Source organism: Spodoptera frugiperda, chromosome 18, assembly GCF_023101765.2.
Source record: "Spodoptera frugiperda isolate SF20-4 chromosome 18, AGI-APGP_CSIRO_Sfru_2.0, whole genome shotgun sequence".
In the NCBI taxonomy this organism is placed as follows: domain Eukaryota; kingdom Metazoa; phylum Arthropoda; class Insecta; order Lepidoptera; family Noctuidae; genus Spodoptera; species Spodoptera frugiperda.
Genome location: NC_064229.1, coordinates 10,705,105 through 10,723,366, shown reverse-complemented (window position 1 = coordinate 10,723,366; position 18,262 = coordinate 10,705,105). Strand labels below are relative to the sequence as shown.

General features: G+C 36.8%; 1 protein-coding gene across 1 annotated transcript; it reads left to right on the top strand.

Annotated features, from left to right (window-relative positions):
- The first annotated feature begins 12,719 nt into the window (after window positions 1-12,719).
- Window positions 12,720-14,552, top strand: LOC118277915 (uncharacterized). The gene is made up of 2 exons (XM_035596933.2): window positions 12,720-12,859; window positions 13,154-14,552. The coding sequence occupies exons 1-2, from the start codon at window positions 12,829-12,831 to the stop codon at window positions 14,428-14,430; spliced, it is 1,308 nt and encodes a 435-aa protein (XP_035452826.2). The 5' UTR covers window positions 12,720-12,828; the 3' UTR covers window positions 14,431-14,552.
- Window positions 14,553-18,262: the final 3,710 nt, after the last annotated feature.

Here is an 18,262-nt window from a genome sequence, read left to right as displayed (position 1 = left end):
ATACACATTGTACATATCTTTGCCGATCTTAATTGTTAGAAAGTGTTATTTTCATTTAGTAGTTTTTTAAATGTGGTTCCATACATTTCTTTTTTTAGGGCGTAAAATCATCCAATGATTTTTCCCGTCTTGGGCGAGGCGAGAGGGAGTGTCAGACTTTTACTGACTAAAAACCAACCCGTCCCTACTCCTGCTTTTCAAGCCGGAGCCCCGTTAAACCCGCAAGGTAGTCTGCAGCTTCGGATTTAATTTTCATATCCAGAGCCCATACTAACATTATCAACGATGTCGTTGTTGTATATGCGTTTACAACCACATACCACACACACACATTTTCATTTCAAGGTTACATTATTTAAGTAAAAAAAATGCAAGAATATTCGCCATTCATACTTAAATCTTAAATACAAATCTTGTCCTTAATATAATCTAGATCATAAGGAATACCTACTACCATTAACCACCAGCAATTCAAACTACCCCAAAGTATCAAAACACTTGCAATTGATTTTCAACTTCACACCAAAACCATAACGTTGAAAATCGATTAAAACAATTTTACAAAACGATACAGCAATGTGCTGCCATCTGTACGTTGGAACCACAGTTATACAGTTAGTTACCATGGGACAGGTAAATATCGCAGTAATCGAGTGGACAAGCCATTTCCTTTATTCGTTCGATACAGATTATTCGAATCGGCTTGTATCTGTATGATGCCGTGTTTTCCGCTGCCTACGACATAAGTAATATTGAAGAGGATGTTTGAGGATCTGACTGTTGATAAGAAACTATCCTGGTTGATTCCTAGTTGTCATAAAGAACAGTTATTACCGGTGTGCTGCTAAAGTACCTAAAGATCGCCTAATTATATCAAAGACACTCATAAATAAATATTTATGACAATAGTTCTGAGTAGTTAAAAGTCCAAAACCTTGAGCTTCCAAGGGTTGTGGAGGGAAGAAGTTATGGTATTCCCTCCATGTAAAATATCAATATTCGGCCACAGTCGAATTTGATTTCTCCGTCTCTGTCTCTCTCTGGTCGTTAGGGAATGACTGAGGATCGTTATCATCCTGGCATCACTCTAGATCGATTTCGACCCAATGCAAATCCCAAAAACATTTATTTTTGTAAACCATCCCCTATTTTGATGTGAGCCTATTGCTAAACATTGAGCAAATAACATCATCCATTCGAATAGCTAAGACACAGAGCAGAAGCGAAACTTTTAAAGATGGAGACACGACATCAATAAATTAACAACTCTGACTTTCCAGGCATTGGAAAACGAACCTCAAAGTTTGACGTCTGCATCAGATGGGTCCCAGTGTACCACCCAGGGAGACCCCATACATTATTAATGGCAAGAAATAACACAGCTTCCGATTCTCGTAACGGGAATTTATGATTGAAACTATGCAGTCACAAAGTTAGACATCTTAATTTGTATGAAGCTACAGAATGTAGGTTTGAAGTCATCGATGTAGTTCATAAATCCCTTTTATTTATTTCTTTACTACAAGTCCCGCTAGATAGAGGATTTAATCTCGAAGTGAAATGCACTGAAATCTAGGGTTGCATATTAGTATATGCTGAATTGATTTCGATGATTCTTGGCTACCAAAAGCCTCCCTTAATGACTTCCAGATCAACCGATTGGAAGCGATCTGCATCTAGCGGGTCACTCACTTTGACCTTTATGATGTCGCCTGTTCAGAAATGTCTAGGTATTTTTAAGCGGGGAATATCGTCCATTGACTTCTTCTGTATTTGGCGAGGCGAGAGGGAGTGTCAGACTCTTACTGACTAAAACCACCCCGTTCCTACTCATGCCTTTCGAGCTGGAGCCCGAAACCACCGAGGTAGTCAAACCACCTGGTCTAGATATAGGTACAAAAGTTATCTTTAAAAAATATAATCAGAGACATCATAAAATTACAGCCGGTTTAGGAAAGGAGCTGACACAACAATCAGAAGGTCATTACAAACATCTGACACACAATGATCCCATAACATTTAATTAAAGTAATTACCTAAGAATCAGAGATTGCGCGCGATGCTTACGAATGATTCAAAATGGCTTCCCACGATGATGCAGCCGTCATGCATGGAACCAAAATGGCTGCCACAAGAATTTCGAAAGATCAAATTGATAAGCATGGTAATATTGTTAATTAATTAATTAATACGTCGTTTTGTTGTTAGCTATGAATATTTTAAATATGATGGAGCTGTGTGGAAGTAGTTCGTGTGGAATGATAGATATTTAGGAGATAACATCAAGATTTCTCCGGATGCAATTCCCAACTTTAATAATTACCTACTGTGAATTTCAAATATCCATGTAATTTTCTTTGACATTTCTGACCCGGAAATCATACATCTCCATCATCAACTCCTGCGCAACTGCAAAACAAAAGCGATTTCCACTTCTGTAGATATAAATGTATTTTAATATTTTTCTTTACAAGACCTTAGTAACAGACAAATAAAAACAAAACTCCTATCCATTGAAGTGATCAACCTTAAGGCCACTGCACAGTTGACAAATCAAAGCACCTGCACATGAGCTGCGCACACGCACAACAAAAGTGAACGTGCGACAATGACCTTGGCGTCACCGCGTGGGCGGTTACGATCACTTATCTTAACGCTCTACTTGCTATGGGGTTGGTTCTGAGTGGTATTCAGTGCATATTTATTTTTATTTATACAAAGTACGTTCAGTTCAAACATACGAGTACATAATCTTAAGGATTAAAGCAAAGAGAAGCAGAAGTTAACTTACTGGATAAAATTGAAAATTGGTACATACGTCCTATACCAACTATTTATATGTGTAGGAAAGAAGGTGGAAGGTATGAAGGAAGAAGAATTAAGGAAGGTGGAATTTCTTAGACAGCACATAACCACAGACAGAGAACCAGCAACCACCGCCCTCCCTCCAAAAGGACGAGTAGCATCTCTGATTTGGTGGTCTTTACCGTCGTGGAGACTGTGGATGTTCATGGGCAGCGCTGATAGCTTACCATCAGATGATCCATACCTGAAACGTCATAAGGTACCGAAAATAAAAAATTCAAATTTTGAAGCTACAAGTAATAAGTAATTAAATTCTGTGTGTACCTTGGTCACAGTAGAGTTGTAATGTCTGTGAGGTTGACTAGGATGTGTTACGGAGTTGTGACGCGGCTTTTAGAATGCGCATGTTTATAACTGTAGGGAAAAATTCACTTTTTGGCTAACCTACTGGGCCTATTTCACTTATTTTTCGTATATCGTCAGCCAAAATGACATCAAATATGTGGTTTAAATTAAGTCATAGGAGGTCTCCCCATACGGTATACATCCATATCCTAAACTTATCCAATTCGCCTCGCTTATACATACAGTTACAAACCCAACATATTATGTGCCTCAATTAACCCACGATAGCTAATTGAATCGCTCTCTCAGCTTCCTAATTGTACTCAATACTTTTAAATGGCTCCAGGCCTTATCCAGACTACCGACATTAAAACGATAATATTTGCTTGCCACCGGCATTTTGATTGCGAAACATATAATCGACTATTAGTATGTCAATCTTGTGTATAACTTAATATTAGCATTGACATTCTAATTGTTGGATATTATGGAGGAATTAGTATAATCAAATGCTTATGTTGGTAGTAGGAAACGGTGGTAGTGAATGATTAGTTGTTTTAACTGTAAACTGTAGTAAGTTGAGGTATTAAACTAGTTTAAATTGCTATTAGATATTTTAGTGAATTGGAATAAATTCTTGGTACAAAGCTTTAAAAAAACAATACCTTTCCTAAAGTTAGGGATTAAAGTTCTTTATTCTACACGAATGAGACACAAAACCTAACCCAACAGTCAATTGATAGACGTGTGTAATTTACCCCACTAAATGACCTTTTTTAAGGGGGGAAATCATACGATGATTTCTCTGCGAGGTGAGAGGAAGTGTCAGACTTACCGACTAAAAACCGCCCCGTTCCTACTCCTGTTTTTTGAGCGGAAGCTTTAGTCAATCCGCTGGGTAGTCCACAGCTCCAGCCACAAAAACACTTGGAACAGAAATCAATTTATTGCTGCCAAACAAAAATTAATTATTACTTGGATAGTACCTACTGTCATTTCTATGACAATGAAATAATTAGTAAACCGATACCACTCTAAACAAGTATCTTCATGGAAATATACAGAAATTAATAAAATTGTAAACTGATATCGGAACTCTTCTAATCATCACTAAATTGGACGCACAAAAAACACCATCACATCTTCTTCAATAATGTAATCAAAAATATTGGATTAATTAACCGCTGTTTCTATTAAGGCAGAAATCAATTTGACCTTCGAAGCGGAGGTTTGATTACAGGGGAAGGCAAAACGAATCGCGTGATCACACGGTAGCCGATTCATATTTGTATGTAAATTTTTACGAGAACTGCAAACAAAAGAGTAAAGTTCCTTTTTGGATGGTGAGTTAAGGTGGTGATGTAGAGGGACGATATTAAAACGTGATCAAAACGGTATGATGATAAAGTAACTATTGATCGAGTGATTGCAAATGCGACTACTGACCTAGAGGTTTATAATCCCATGAGGTATAGAGCAAAATATTAAGAATTTTACACAAATCTTGGTTAGTTAACGTCACGCCTGTTATCCCCGAAGGGATAGGCAGAGGTGCACATTACGGCACGTAATGCCGCTATACAATGTACACCCATTTTTCACTGGGCACAATTGCAGACTCCAAGCTACCACTGAGAAATTTACAAAAAACCGACAAAAGCTCAGCAATACTTAGCCCGACCCGGGAATCAAACCCGCGACCCTTGTCCAGCAGTCGCATTTGCGACCGCTCGACCAACGAGGCAGTATCTCTAAGTATTTTTTATTAAATATAATCACCACGATTAATAAACTAGGTAATTTTGCAAAAATAACAGTTTTTCTTGAACAGTTAACTAAATTATATCGTTTTTAAATCGTTACTCGAAATAACAACTTCATTCATTAAGCAAGTATGACCGGAGGCGACGGGCCGTGATTTTGAGTTAATTCGCGACCCTTTTTTTTGACGTGGCGTGATAATATTTTTATATGACTGTGTACCTTTTATAGGTAGGCGAATGTCTGTAGTTTACTACTTAATTTACATTACAGTTTTTTTACAATATTATATAATGAAATACCTTTGCAGAAACTATGGTTAGTGATTTAGCCCACAAGAAGTGTCCTTCGTGACATCAGAGGAGTTACAAGTGAGTTGCCTTTTGCGTTTGGGACTTCTTTAACCGAGGTAGCATCATTATTTCTCCTTATACATAAAAGAACGATATAATTTGTTTATAATAAAGCATATCTACATAAAATTGCATTTTGATTAGCTACTTGTTGGTCGTTAATTCGATCTAGGTTAACTCAGATAAATTGGCTAACCTTAGGATCTAGGTGAAGCCTAAATACCTAACTCGAGTGAAGCAGTTTATTTTCCTTGAATTTCCATATTTCTTCGATTTATTTAATTAGGTTGTACAGTCAAGTGTCTAGCTTTAATTTAGTGTTTATTGATTTAAAATATTTTATGCTATTTTAAGGTTAGTCCATGAAATTGAACTGACTGGCGAGCTATGCTTCGCCACGAATGCGCTGGCTCGACAGGAGTGATACCGGTGATACGGTCTCACAGAAAATCGACGTGAACGTGAAACAAACGCTTGCGTTCTGTGAGTGACGTTATCGGAGGCCCAATTACCCTTCCCAATTTCCGATACCCCAAAGGCCAAACTCCTTAAATTTCTAGCCCCCAAAAGGCCGGCAACGCATATGTAACGCCACTGGTGTTTCGAGAGTCCATTGGCAGCGGCCATTGCTTAACGTCAGGTGATCCGTCTGCTCTTAAAAAAAATACACGTACTTAGTGGAGTGACAGAGATGTACTATGTAGCAATAGGACTTAAAGGTACTTAGGCTCAAAACTTTCCAGCCACACCACTTAATACGTAGGTAGCTGCACTTACTTTCCTCTATCTAAAATTGTTTATTTATATTACTCCTTACTTTAATACTAAACTAGATACTGTATGAAATGAGCAGGACATGTGTCATATTAACGTTAAGGAGTAAGTATGGATTTGATTTGTACGCGCATGGTCCAAGTTAGAATCGGAAGGAGTGTCCTTGCATTGCATTTGCGCCAAGTATTGGACTTGCGGCATCTTTAGCACCTTTAGGATATTTGGAAGACCCTATATATCTCATTTATTTCATTCATTTTATTTTGTTATTTGTTCTTGTGATTAAAATTGCAAAAATATTTGTTGAGTAACCAACACTTATCGCGATGCTACAATTGAAAATTAAATCATAATAATATTCTGATTTCTAGTCTATAAACGTTTTTATAAAACGTCTAAAAAATACCTACTCCACTACGTCTTATAACGTGTACCATACAGGATACATTATAAAACTTAGACACATAACTATATACTAACCAACATAATCCGACCGTTGAATGTGCGGAAAAATCATACAAAGCGAGACCACGATAAACTGGTTATGTATAGGTCGATGTGCAGTTTTATATCACTGTCAAGCTCCAGATAGATGCACAGGAACAAGGATTAAGGTGCTTTTCCACCAGAGATGTGCTATGTAGCTATGCTGCGAAGATGTAATAGTAAGGCTGTGAAACTATGAGACCGTTTCCACTGATACTAAGCTATGTAGCTGTGCGAGTAAGTGCTATGCACCGCTGCAAACTAACTGCTGTAGGTCCTCTGCTCTGCACGTAGCTACACCGCTGGTGACCATTTATAGCGCACATCCATAGCACGCATCTTGCCATATAAAAAACATATCTTAGCTGACTCCGTTTCCACCATTACCAAGCTATGTGTACCAATAAATAAAATTGGTGGAAACCAAACGAATCCACGTAACGTAGCATAGCACTTATGCACGAATACTCCAACGCTACTCAATTTTAAGACGCTCTGTAATGTAGTCCTGTTAGTATCAATTCTTTATAAAATGACAGAGATAGGAATATTTAAGTACAACTTAAAATTGAGTAGCGTTTGTGTGTTCGGGCGTTACTGATGGAAAAGCACCCTTAAGGATCTGCAGACATGTGATAAGGACCAGCTAATCATACGAGTTACCGCTAGATGGCGCTAGCATCGGTTTGTGACATGTGGTCTTGGTAGATAGTGTAAATCGCATTAATCTCTACCATTACAGGTTTACGGTAACTTTTGATAAGTTTACAGATGAATATTATTAAATTGATTTAGTTTTAATCTGAGTTTATGATCTAGATGGAGATGGATTTAACGGTGGTTGTGGTTGGTTGAATATATTTCAGGTTGGCGCAGTGGTTGGGTGACCGGCTACTGTGCAACGTGTTCGATTCCCGCGCCGGCCAAAAAGTGCTAATGGGATTTTTTGAGTAAAATGACCATTATTTAGCCTGGAGTTATGAAATTCGGCAGTGTTTCACCCCTGTGCTTCGGAAAGCACGTAAAGCTGTTGGTCTTGCGCCAGACCTTTCTCCGGTCGTATCGGTCTGCCGTCCCATCGGGTTTAGAGAGTGAGTGGAACAGAGAATGCACCTGTGTTTGCACACACACTAGTGCAGTCTCCCATGAGCCTTGCTGTACGAGTTGCACGGCAGCACATGATCACTGATCACTGTGCTACCGTCTTCCCTGCGGCATCTACTACTATTAATTACTATCTAGTACCTACACATTGAATAATAATAATAAATTCAAGCATACTAAACTAAATAAACTATTAGCACATCCAACCAAGAACAACAATGTATGCAACAATAACCCTCCTAAAGATTAAGCACTCATTAATTAGCTCTTAACTGTAGCAGTACAATTAAACCAATCTTACAGTATCTAGCACATCAAGTTACACAACATCTTGACTCGATTTTCAACCTTACCTCAAAAGAATTAAGTTCGAAATCCAATAGAGGTGTAGTCATAGCTTGATGTGCCGTTACAAAATGTTCATATAAAGTGACAAACATACGACATAATGAACATACAGGTAGTAGCTGTAATTATTTCAACGGGACATATATTTCTATTATTACTAGCACATACCTACGCCATGTAGGATGGCTAGCATTAATAACTTGGCTAATGTAGCTGTTGACTACAATGTGTAGGGAATTAATGGACACTGTTTTATAAAGATCAGCTCATCAACTGGTTTTGCCAGTGAAAATGCGACCTTATTTTAATTATTTTTGCTTTTGAGCTCGTAAGAATTAAGTTGTAAAGGAAATATGGTGGAATTCAATGCCTGGAGGTTTAAGACGCCCGCTTCTCATGCATGGGAGTGCAGGTTCAAAATCAACCAATATGACGTTTTCCGAATTATATTAGGCCAGTGCAGATAGGTTTTGAAACAAAATAAATTTATAGTAGAATGAAACCTATTGGAAATGGAAGAGAATATGCTAAAACAAGAAAAAAATAAAAATTCCACTCCATCCGAGTTCGGGAAGTGGGGGGGAGGGAGGTTTTAAGAGTAAAAATCGGTTTATCGCAATTTTCGGCGAAACTACAAGTCCTATGAAAAAAAGTTAAATGGCAAACTTGTAGGTAATAAAAAGATCTACAACTTTTGTATTTACCCTTTTTTATATTACCTCAAAATTTTGTGGAAAATTAAAAAAACTACGATTTCGGTTTTTTGTTCCTATCTTTGACAAAAATATTTCTTTTTTAACGAAATTTTGTGAAAACGTGTCTTTATATGTACCAAACACACTGTAATTTTTTGAAATTAAAAAAAAATATTTTACCTAATATTGATTAAATACCGAAAAATTATCCTAATTTTCAATCGAAAATTCACGCATCAAAATATCAGCTTTTTTATAAAATTCGGTGGGCTTTTTATTCGTTGAAATCTCTACTTTTCGATAGTATAAAAAAAAATAAACGTTACTACGAAAAATGTTCTGAAAAAACAGGTGATAGTGAACGGTGGCTGGAGATCGTCCCGCGATTCCCGACGCCCGGAGTGTCTCTGGAAGAGCGAGCGACACTGGGATGACGTTTCCTCCTTCTGCGAAGCAGTCATGCTAGCAAAGAAGGAGGCGGGGCACGTGAGGAAACGAACCTCCTCACCTCCCAGCCTTCGCGAGAGACACTCCGGGCGTCGGGGATCGCGCAAAGAACTCTGGCCTCCGTAAGTACGGGTCTGTAGACGGCGAGCAAGGGTAGCTTGCCGCCCGAACAGAACTAGACCCGTGCATGCGGCGCGTCGCGTTCCGCGCACGCCTCAAAGAGCCATCAGACCACCTCAGATGGTGTCTAGTATGGCTAATGCCTGACCCGGATCTGCGGACTACCTAGCGGGTTTACCGGGGCTCCGGCTCGAAAAGCAGGACTAAGAACAGGGTGGTTTTTAGTCAGTAAGAGTCTGACACTCCCTCTCGCCTCGCCTAAGGCGAGAGAGTTCATTGGATCGGTTTGGATGATTTTGCCACCTTAAAAAATAAAAAAGGTTTATAAATTATCTTCAAATAGCAACAAATAAGTATCTACGTATTTAATTACTACAACTTTCTTATAACATTGTAGATGTCTTATCAAATATAAACATTATTAACTTATTTGATTGTTAATCATTATAGAATGTTTTATTTTATATATTTTTTTAAATTGTCAATGTACCTTTAAATCTTACGCTACATGAGTTAATTGTAATAAATAGCTCAAAATTGTGCATAATAATGCAAAAAACTTTTTTCGATACGAGTTTTTTTAGTTTATTGCGTTTTTTGAGAACATTTTCCATTGTAACGTAATTTCTTTTTAATTATCGAAAAGTAGAGATTTCAATGAACAAACAGCAACAGAAAAAAGCTGATATTTTGACGCGTGAATTTTCGATTGAAAATTAGGCAAATTTTTCGGTATTTATTTAATATCTCGAGAAAAAATATTTGTTTCTATTCCAAAAAAATTACAGTGTGTTTGGTACATATAAAGGCACGTTTTCACAAAATTTCGTAAAATAAAAAATATTTTTGTCAAAGATAAGAATAAAAAACGAAAATCGTAGTTTTTTGGAATTTTACACAAAATTTTGAAGTAATATAAAAAAAGTGTAAATACAAAAGTTGTAGATCCTTTTATTACCTACAATTTTGCTATTTAACTTTTTTTCATAGGACTTGTAGTTTCGCTGAAAATTGCGATAAACCGATTTTTACTCTTAAAACCTCCCTCCCCCCCACTTCCCGAACTCGGATGGAGTGGAATTTTTATTTTTTTCTTGTTTTAGCATATTCTCTTCCATTTCCAATAGGTTTCATTCTACTATAAATTTCTTTTACTTTTTACCTTTATTAGAGGTATCTGCACTGGCCTATATGTATTTTCGATTATTTCGTTCGTTTCGGACACGTTCGTTCGTTTAAAATTGCCAACCCTCATTGAGCAAGTATGGTGATTAATGCTCAAATTTTCTCTGCGTAAGAAGAAGCTTTGGTCAGCAGTGATAAATTAGTTCAGTCATCAAAAGATTATTAGATCCGTGACTCTTCTAAATATATTCTAGAGTTTTCCTCCTATCGCATTCTATCTGTACCTTCATCGAAATCGATGCAGCAGTTTATGAGTGAAAGTGCCACAAACCGTGTAAATATTATTGTAAATAGTTAGAATTAAACAATGGCAAACAATAATTGGCACTTATACAGTGTGTCAGATAAGTTGATATTAAAATGGTCATGTACCGTTGTGTTGCTTGGCCAATGCGCACGCGCCCTTATAGGTTCGATTAGGGTTGCTTCATTAATAAACAAATTTGGTTTAGTTAGGTAATAGAAAGTCTCCGTTTGGTATTTAATTTTACCAGATAACTTAAAAAAAAAATCAGATTAGATAATATTAGCTCTGGACTAATTACTATCCAGAAGTATCCTGACAATTAAAAAGTAAACTCGAACGGAATGGAGTAGTTTTTAGTCAGTAAGAGTCTAACGTCTGACATTTCCTCTAGTCTCGCTTCGGTCTCTAGTCTAGCCACTCCCTCTCCCCGACTCGCAAAAAAGGTTTAGTTAAGTTTATGTGAAAATGTGTATGTAAATGCATCCACGATATAGGGATAATCCTGTGTGCACTTCTGCTTATCGCTTCAGGGATTTTAAACGAGAAGACGTGTATTATTAAAAAGTAAAGAAAGTAAGTATTTTATTTACCCATAAGTGGAAACTATCGTATTTTTTTCTCTTTTAATAATATCTTCTGATTTATTTCATTACGGGATCGACAACAGTCACTAATGCCCCTGGGACGCGCCAAACTTCAGTGTTCTGGTCTTTTCATGGTTGTATCTACTGTAGATCCTGAGTTCTAGGTAGTACCATTAAAAAGTTTTTATATTTACTTAAAAGCAAAAGTACCAGCCCTAAATGTTCCTTAGGGCACTGCTAACTATCCGCAGTGCTGTCTAAACTAAACTGCGAATGATTTACAGTGTGCGGAGAGCCCTAGGCAGATATCTAGCCAAGACTAGGATTAATGACTGCCCGGAGTGTATCCTATCTAATGTGTTTAACTAGATTGTTAATTTTCTAAATTAATATTTACATAAGGTACAGTCGCTAAAAATGGAGCAAAAAAAGTCAAAAAAAGTCAAAATTATTTATTTCAAATAGACCAGGAAGGCACTTTTGAACGTCAAAGCAAATATAATAATATTTTAAAAATGTCTGTCTGTCGGTCAGTCCCCTAGTGAAGCTATTTGCTCGTTCCAAAGTGTAGATTCCTATGGAGAAGAACGAGCAAGAAACTCCATGCTCTTTTTCAATCAGATTCCCAATATATTTTTGGTTACACTGTTCCAATTGCTTCAACTGTGTGAGAACAATGTAAAACTAATATTCATCTATCAACTATTAACTCTATATATCAACTAATATTCAGCCAAAGTGAGAGAAAAAGGAAATAACCTTGAGGACAACAAAATCGGATCCTAAGATGGCCCACTTAAAAAACATACAGTCATGATTATGTGAAACATTTCAAACGCAAGTATTTCCCAGTATCGGCACATCGCCATTTTACATTAAGACTATAGTTTGCTTGGTTATGTTAAGGCGTATATCCATTATCTCAATTATATTTTTTTTTATAATGTCACGCCTTTAATCCCTGTGCACATTATGGCACATAATGCCAATGTACACCCACATTTCGCAATTTTGTAAGTCCCATGTAATTGGTCGTGAGCCTTACGCCATATACCGGGCATATTTCCAGACTCCGTGCTATCACTGAGAAATTTTTGAAAAACCGAAAAAAGCCCAGTACTTCGCCCGACCCGGGAATCGAACCCGTGACCCCTTGCCACAAGGCAATTATCTTAATTTCAGTAAATCCGTTATCTTAATTTCAAATAGGTGGGATTTAATAGGTGCCATCATCATCATTATCAACATCAACAACCTGTGAGTGACTACTGCTGGACTATAGCCCTCTTCTAAAAAAAAGGGGTTTGCCACGATCTCTACGTTTGGCAAGCTAGTTGGAGATCGTAGTTTAAAAGGATCAGGTTTATCAACGAACGCTGCTGCTTATTTCCTTCAGCATTACATAATGTAATCAATTCGCGATAGGATTTAAATTAATGCAATAAAAAATGTTCATTAACAATTATATTATCACACTGATATCGTTTTAGTAGCCATTTCATTACGTTTATGTTGTTTCCTAATTTTCACTTTGGGTTGAGAAATTTGGTGAGAATACACAATTTCCTGCCACCATGCTGATAATCAGTTTAATTATTTTACATGGTAAGTTCATATTTCCAATTTACCTATATTATTATTGCATAGGAATGTAAGTTAAATGATACTTTAACATGTATTAAACACGTTGAGACAGTTATAGACACGTATACAAAGTAACACACATTCTTCATCAGGGATGTTATGAGTCCTGAGGCTGTACAGATACAATACTGGACACAATTCCAGACTCTACTGAGAAATTTCCTAATACTGACAAATCTCCGAATATGAAGCACGGCTTGACCAACGAGGCAGTCATTTAGCTAAATCATTATTACAATATTCATGTGTTTCCAGCAATATCTTCTTCTTTCTGTTACGATGTTGAAATCGAAGGTGTAATGAAAGTAGGTGCAGAATTTCTAAAAGTATTGGACCAAAATGCAAATATCGCACGCAAACTAACTTTAACTAGTCAGTCTGAACCAAAAGATACATTACCCAGTTTGTCCAAGAATAAATTTGACGCAGCTGCGGAAAGAAGTAGTGCCAACGATATAAATGGTATATATACAATGAACTTGGAAGATTTTACATTACACCTGAGGCAACAAGCAGAGAAGACCTTTGTAAAAATGGGCAAACAAATCCTGTATGATCTGAACCTATCAAAGAAAAATATATCATCTTTAGTAAAAGACGTAACTATTGACTACACTACCCTTTTACAAAAATACTATGCATTTCTTGCCAATGACCCTAATATTGCGCTAGTCGAAAATGACTTTCTGTTCCTAGACATGGTTGAGACACATTGCCAGCTCTTGCATAATGGAGAAAAACAGATACTGGATGGAATTATTAGCGAACACGCAGTAGAGCCTAAAACCGTCCAGGCTGTACAAGCTAAAATTTCAAAACACATTATTGTTGAGAAAAAAGAAAAACTTAGTTACATTTGTGAGAAATACAAAATTTGTAAGGAGTATTCAACTTTCAGTGATCGTTGTGGAGATCTAATTAGCCTATTATTGAAACTTCCTGAAGCTAAATTCTATGATTTTGTCAGGATAATGTACAATATATTAAAGAAACACGAGAATGTTCTCGAAAATATCGTGGAAAAACGAGATAGAAAATTATTATTGACAAAGCTTAGGACTATATCTAGTAACGTATTTGCTTTGAAAGAATTCCTAGCTTTACTGAGGGTAGTAATCTCACCAAAAATTAAAGCAGACGCATGGACCGATAAAACTCAAAGACATCGAACTATAGCTGCACGGATCCTATTTGATATAATCGATAAAGCGGTAAACTGGGATGAGAGTTTACTTGACATAGATTTTGATCATACTATTTTAGCCATTAACAATTGGTCTAATGATATGTCTAGAGATGTTGCACCTTTACCAGGTTTTGTTGATAATACGATCAGGACATTCAATCATAGAATAACTAAAGGTGGTAGAAAAGAAATAAAGGTTCTTATTACAACTATATTGGGACGACAGACCAAGGATGATGAGACATTTGCAAATTTGTTAACACATGGATCGAATTTCGTTAAAGGGACTGATTTGAACGATTTTCATTTAGATATAGATGATGGGACCTTTATTCCTACATTTTGAAAGAAAGAGGAATGAGACTTCATTTTACGAACAGTTCCATTGAAACATAAAACTGTTAGTTTGCGTTTGTGCTTATTGATTGTAGTAAAATATTACAGTGTCCTCTGTTTTAAATTATCTATTAGATTCAATAAAATATGTGTTTGAAATCGGAGTTTTATGAAATTGATCCTACAATACTATTTTTTTTCTTAAATTTACCTTTTCACATCATATCTCTATTATTTTTGGTTGCCGCTGTGACTGGGCAACTGGTTGACGTGCAACGTGGAGCGGGTTCGATTCCTTTACGGAGCTACTCTTTGTGTGATCCACAAATTGTTGTATAATGTCTGGGTGTCATGTATATTATTATGTTTGTTAAAGCACCCATAACACAGGAGAAATCCCAAGTATGGGTCTATGTTAAAACAATGTACTACTCAATACCATCGTCTCTATTTTCTTAGATCGGCCTCTGCCTGTCCAACTATTTATCTATTTCATACATAGAATATACATACGTACTACATTTTTTGTTTCTACGATACACAAAACAAAGTCAATAATTTGATGACAATCTAAATAACAAGGTGATTCGCCTTTTTTGCGAAACTATGTGTGTTTTTACCCAAATTATCTGAATTAAGCTCGCAATTGTCACATGGAATTATGATGGTTTTTGTATGTACTACCTACCCAAAAGAACTGAAAAACAAATACTTCTTTACTAAAATTACTTTTTGGGTTCTGTATCCTTAGTACGAGATTACTTTACGTTTAAAGTAATCAAAATGAGAGCGCGTTCGGCGCTGTGATTGGTTGGTTTATTCGAGCCGGCCAATCAGAGCGGCGAACATCCAGGAGCATCCAACATCCAGATCGCGACGATCGATTACTTTCGAGTGTTACACAATGACTTTCGTGCGTTACTAGAAAACGATCGAGCATTCTTATAAACGATAGATCGTTTTAGGTCACAGTTGAGCGTTAAAAGATTACTTCCGATCTTTGCTCAATCACTTTCAAGTGATACTCAATAACGTTCGAGCGTTACTCGATCACTTTTGAGCGTTACTACACAATTTGTCATTGTGACCTAACCTAACCTATCAGTACTAATCATACTTATTTTTGAAGTCGGTTTTTTAGTTGCACTTTTTATTTATTTTTTACATGGACAAAGGCACGAGCAGGAAGCTAGCATTATAATAAGTATACGGAATCCTTCTTAAATAAGTCCGTCTCGCATTTGATTAGATTTTGAAATATAATATGCAACTTAATTTGGTCATTCTGTCTGTCTGTTGCCTCGAGTGCTGGTTAACTTATTTATCTAGTTTTTGTGCACCATCGCGTTAGGTATGTTTATCGGGCGTGTCTGTCTAGTTTCATACAAATGTATGATACCTAAGCTTGTTATAAAGTATTTAAAATGTAGTAGTCCCTCGACCGCTTTTAAAAAATATAAAGTATTTTTTTATTACCGCCGCCGTCGGGGTTAAGAATTTAAGGGTTCCTAGGAAATCGGGGATTGGGAAGATTGGGTAGGGGGGATTGGGCCTCCGGTAACCTCACTAGAAACACAACTCAAGCGTTGTTTCACGTCGGTTGAAGCCATGATATACCTCCCACACTTAATAAATAACATTTAAAATACAATGGATACAAACAGATATTTAAAAAGTTGTGATAAGTCATCTGATTATCATTTGAGTGCAAAGAAACTGTATTTTAAAAACTCAAAGAAGGAGTAGGAACAGGGTGGTTTTCAGTCAGTAAGAGTCTGACGTGAGAAGTCATTGGATGAATTTCCATCCTCAATAAAGCCATTAAAAATACATATTACAAAATACTATCAGTACCTGTTTTTACCGCAAGAGAAGTCACTAGCAGAAGTTGGCTGGAAAGTAAAAATTGTAAGTTGGTATTTGTCTCTCTGACGTCCGTATACTGAAATGCTACTCAATTTTAAATTGTACTTAAATATCGGGCTATCTCTCTGTATAAAGAATTGATAGTGACAGAGCTAGTTTTGAGAGCGTCTCAAAATTAAGTAGAGTTTGAGTATTCGGACATAAGACAGACAAACCGACAGATTTGCTCTCATTCAGACATTTCCAAGCAATCAAACAGTCTGTCTGTCTGTTGTACCTCCGGCGTCTGATTTGTTTCCGAAATAAGTCGTAATATGAATCACTCTCGGTTTCCGAGAGCGAGCGTGTGAAGTTTTACATTTACGAGTACCTATTTGTGTTCATTATTATCGTTTTGATTTCGCAAAAATACGGTGCGTTGATTTCTGAAGAAAGGGCGTAAAAATAAAAACAATGGACTTCAATGAAATTTTTGCTACTACACCATTTTTTACGTAAATTCACTCGTTGTGTCTAATATTTTCTTGTATTTTTTTGTGTAAACGAGCATACGGAATAATTGACGGTAAGCAATCGCCGCCGGTCATGGACACCCGAAACACCAGAGGCGTTACAAGTGTGTTGTCGGCCTTTTAGTGGTTAGGAATTTAAGGGTTTTTTGGGAATTGGGAAGGGAGGTAATTGGGACTCTGGCAACCTCGCTTACACTACGAAACACAACGCAATCGTTGTTTCACGTCGGTTTTCCGTGAGGCCGTGGTATCACTCCAATCGAGCTGGCCCATTCGTGCCGAACCATGGCTCTCTCATACATTTATAAAGTAACATTTTCTATAGGAATAAAGTATCTAATTAGACAAAAAATATTGTCAATTCAATTTCACGAAGATATTATTTTTATATTAAGATCGAGAGTTTGAAATGTCACCATGTTGCTTGTTTATATATATGTAAAAAAAAAACATATACAAAATGTCATACGACAAGTTTCGCAAATGACTCATAGCTACATTGAATACGTTTATTATTTTCAATTCTTTTTACATTCCAGTGTCGATTGCGTTTATGTTTTATTGCACTCGTTAATCTCTTATTGAGTGTTGAAAGGGAAATTTGCCAGATTTGTGGTAGGATAAAGAAAGAAAAGTTGAATGAACATTGAAGCAAAACAATGATTATTTACCAAGGCTAGGTATTTCAGTACAGAGGTCAGTAGTGACGAGGAAGGTATTGTTTTGTTACATTAACAACACATGTTATACCGCCATATAAGTGTTTAAACTGACATGGTCACTAACACTAATATTAGAACTCGAGACGGGATATTTACCATTGTTTATCTGTTTTTATGAGTTTCGGATATTGGCACTGTTACAAGTGCCATGATCACGGATGAACTAATCCGTGATCATGGCGCATGCCGCCACACTACACCATTAAAAAAAACAACCCGGGACGACTATGCAAAACCGACTAAAGCGTGAAACAATGTTTGCGTTGTTTATATTTCCATACGAATAAGATTACGAAATTCCTAATCGTTCCCCATAAAATGCTAACAACTTGTGACTTCTCTGGTGTTATGGGTGTCCATGGACAGCGTCAGATAGTTGGCAGGCCACAACTGTGCGCTTTTCACGAAACTTTCTGCCTCGCACGACAAAATTGTGGAAGGAGCTGTTGCCTGCGGTATCATACAACCTTCAAGAAAAGAGCGTACTCCTTTTTAAAAGGCCGACAACGCACCTGTGACTCCTCTGGTGTTGCCATCAGGTGCCACGTTTGCTTGTGTACCCTCTATTCCATAAAAAAGCTTCAATTGGTTACCATCTGATAATACGTCTGCTCGTGTGCCACTCCTTACAGAACCAAATACTAAAAGATAATATAATCAATATCCTATAAAAATATCAAATATACTTTCAATATGATTGCTTTCTCTATACACATACAAGCCATGCTAGGGTCTAGCAGGA